The sequence below is a fragment of the Pseudonaja textilis genome, chromosome Z (genome assembly GCF_049901715.1).
Source record: "Pseudonaja textilis isolate UNSWEBS1 chromosome Z, rPseTex1.2, whole genome shotgun sequence".
Taxonomy (NCBI): domain Eukaryota; kingdom Metazoa; phylum Chordata; class Lepidosauria; order Squamata; family Elapidae; genus Pseudonaja; species Pseudonaja textilis.
In genome coordinates, this window is record NC_142008.1 from 105,657,815 (window position 1) to 105,661,208 (window position 3,394).

The 3,394-nt window shown below is 31.8% G+C and overlaps 1 protein-coding gene across 1 annotated transcript; it reads left to right on the plus strand.

Moving 5' to 3' along the window:
- The first annotated feature begins 2,145 nt into the window (after nt 1-2,145).
- Nucleotides 2,146-3,096, plus strand: LOC113448515 (olfactory receptor 14A16-like). Its single transcript, XM_026719234.1, has one exon. It carries the CDS (start codon nt 2,146-2,148, stop codon nt 3,094-3,096), a length of 951 nt encoding a protein of 316 aa, XP_026575019.1.
- Nucleotides 3,097-3,394: the final 298 nt, after the last annotated feature.

Sequence of the window (3,394 nt, forward strand, 5' to 3'; positions counted from 1 at the left end):
AAATGTTTTAAGTTGTTATTGTGTCTGTGCTTCTGTTAGTCTGAGTACCTGTATAGCTATGGGTTATGTATGCAAGGAATAACATAAAGCAGTTCATAAGTTCATATTTACATTATTCTTAATAGGTTCACAATGGAAGTGAGGTGGAAACCATCAACTGAATTCTTCCTGCTGGTAGGAGAGTTAGAAGCTCCTATAGTCTCTTAAACTTAGGACAAGATCAGTATTTTTAAAAAAAGAGACAGAAGAAGAGATGGCTAATTGAGACATTAAAATATACTAAATATTATGAGACCTTGGTAGGTCAGAAGATATAAAGGAGATAAACTTTCTTTATTACATTGGGAATTGAGATTCCCATCAGAGAGATTCCTTAAAATGGAACAGAAAACAGAGATAACTTAATTTCTCTCTACAAAGCAAAACATTCTACAATAGAGCATTTATATTTTAAAAGACTGGCAAAGGTTTCTTCTTAAAGAATTCAGAGGTAAGTGAGGCTCTCTTTCATTCATTCCACCTATTAAAACATTGCCAAATAACTTTTCTGGATTTAAATTCAGGTAAATCCAAAGGAGATGGGCTGTTAAGAAATATGGAATATAAATAAGGTAACGGTTTCTGACTCTAGGGTGTGGTGCTCATCTCTTTCTTTCTTATTACTTGAATAAGTATATTAAAATTCAAAAATATCACAATAATAAATTTGATAAAATGGACTAATTATTATCTGTACACTGAAAACTATACTCACCTGTCTAACTGTCATCATATTAAATTCAATGAGCTTAACAGGTGGGCAAGCTTTTGGAAAATATATTGACATCTAAAAGGTAGGAGTATTTGTAACTCTATGACTATATATATATAAAAAGATCAGCTCACAATTCTATAGCAGTTAACTTGAATTAAGTACCACTGATGCCAGCAAGTTGTAAGTAAGTAAGTAAGTAAGTAAGTAAGTAAGTAAGTAAGTAAGGTAAGTAAAGAAAGAAGCAAACAGGCAGGCAGGCAGGCAGGCAGGCAGGCAGGCAGGCAGGAAGGAAGGAAGGAAGGAAGGAAGGAAGGAAGGAAGGAAGGAAATTATTTATTGGATTTAGTGAATTACTAAAAAATATTCTTTGAAAGAATAATTCCTTCCTGTTAATTTTATCCCTTTGTGTAACATTAGGCTTTGTCTACAATTTTAGGTAAAGAGGAATTTAGCAGAATGATTTATTTTTCTTTATAAAAATTAACATATGCTGGGTGAATAGCCATGCATCATTCTGTTCCAAATAATACAATTCATTACTTTTGAAGTAAGCAACTTATAGTTGACAGTTGAATTTATATTTAATTTTAATTTCAGGTAAGTACTATGGTGTTAAGGTAGTACCTAGTACTATGGTATTAATAATGAGAGATAGTAAAATGCCTCTATACATTTCCTTCCATTGCTAAATTTTATAATCTGTATTAATCAGTTTTTGCCTACAGTGTTGCATAATAAGCAACCAATTCACCTTTCTGATGGGATGTCCTTATTAATAAGAAAATGCAAATTATGCATTTTGTCATTTATTTTTCAGTTGCTTAAAAATTCTAATTATACACATATTTTTTCACATCTTAGTATACTGAAACTGATATCAAATAATCCATTTTAAAATATTTTAATACCGTTTTAAAAAATAGATTATTTTGAATACACAGGTTTTTCTCTGTAATTCCTTCAAGGCATTATTGCTTTTTATCCATATCCTGATATTTTATTTTAATCATTTTAAAATAATTTTATGAAATGGACCATTTCATACCTTATGCATAAGCTTCAACCATTTCCACTCAACCTATTACTGCTTTCCATCTGACATATTTATATTGTATAATATATTTTATTTATTTTAGAATTCTTAATGACAAGCTGAGAATTTCTGCAAAATGTTATATTAACTATTACTTGTATTATGCAAAAAACAGTTTCCATGTATATGAAATGAGTAAGCCGGTTTGATGTATCCATTGAATTTTTAAAATAAATCATTTTGACAATAATTTTAACTATATTCTGACAGTAAATAGATAATAGTAATCTGTATTGAAAACTCATTTTTCCTTAATTTGTTTCCTGTACTAACTTTTTTAAATCTGTTTTGGTCCAGAATGATTGAAAGAGTCAGAACAGGCAACCAATCTTCTGTGAGAGAATTCCTTCTAATGGGATTTTCTGATGATCATGTTACTCAATATTTGCATTTTGTCATGTTTCTCTTCATTTATTTAGCAGCTCTGGCTGGGAATTTACTCATAATTATTGTTGTGATTCTAAACCATCAACTTCATACCCCCATGTATTTCTTTTTGGTCAACCTGTCCCTAACTGATATTTGTTATATCACAACCACAGTCCCTAAATCAATGGCAGTTTCACTGACAGATAACAAAATAATTACTTTTCCTGGATGTATTGCTCAGGTTTTTTTAGTTATTACTAGTGCATGTTCTGAGATCTTCTTGCTTACCATCATGGCTTATGACCGTTATATAGCTATCTGCCATCCTCTGCAATATAGTCTCATGCTAAACTGGGACATCTTCAATCAAATGACAGTAACTTCTTGGGTCAGCTCCCTGCTCTATTCATTGCTACAAACAGTCATCACTTTCCAATTAAACTTCTGTGGGCCAAACACAATTGGGCAATTTTTCTGTGATATTCCACAGTTGCAAAAGATTTCTTGCACAGATATAAAAGTTAATCAAATTTTGATTTGGATATTTGGATTAATTGTGGGTTCCTTTTGCGTGGGATTCATTTTTGCTTCTTATGGCTACATAATCTCTGCTGTGCTGAAGATTCCATCAGTTGAAGGCAGACACAAAGCCTTCTCGACTTGCAGTCCACACTTGACAGTTTTTTCTTTATTCATGTCTACAGCTTTCTTTTCATACCTGAGGCCAAAATCTCTTTCCTTTCCCATTATAGACTTGCTTTCTGCTGTTGCTTATACTGTTTTGCCTCCCATTCTGAATCCCCTCATTTATTGCCTCCGAAACAAGGACATTCAAGGAGCTGTGTGGAAAATAACATCAAAAATCAAACGAACCTTTTAGCCTGATTGAATCATCTTCAATGTAACAAATACATTATTCTATTGAGCAACCTCACATATGTTTTCCTCCATTATTAGTGTCTAATATATAGGACAGTCTTTCAGCTTTTTGTTTTTGGCACACTTCCTTATGCACAATTCTGTATTTGCACCTTCTCCTATGCTCTATCATAATGTACAGAAGGGTCTTACTGTTTTATACTTTTGGTTGCATATTATAAAAGGAAAGACAGTTTAAAGAGAGATATTTTTAGTATTGTTTTCCACAATCATTAACATTTCTCCATTTTTTGCTAATA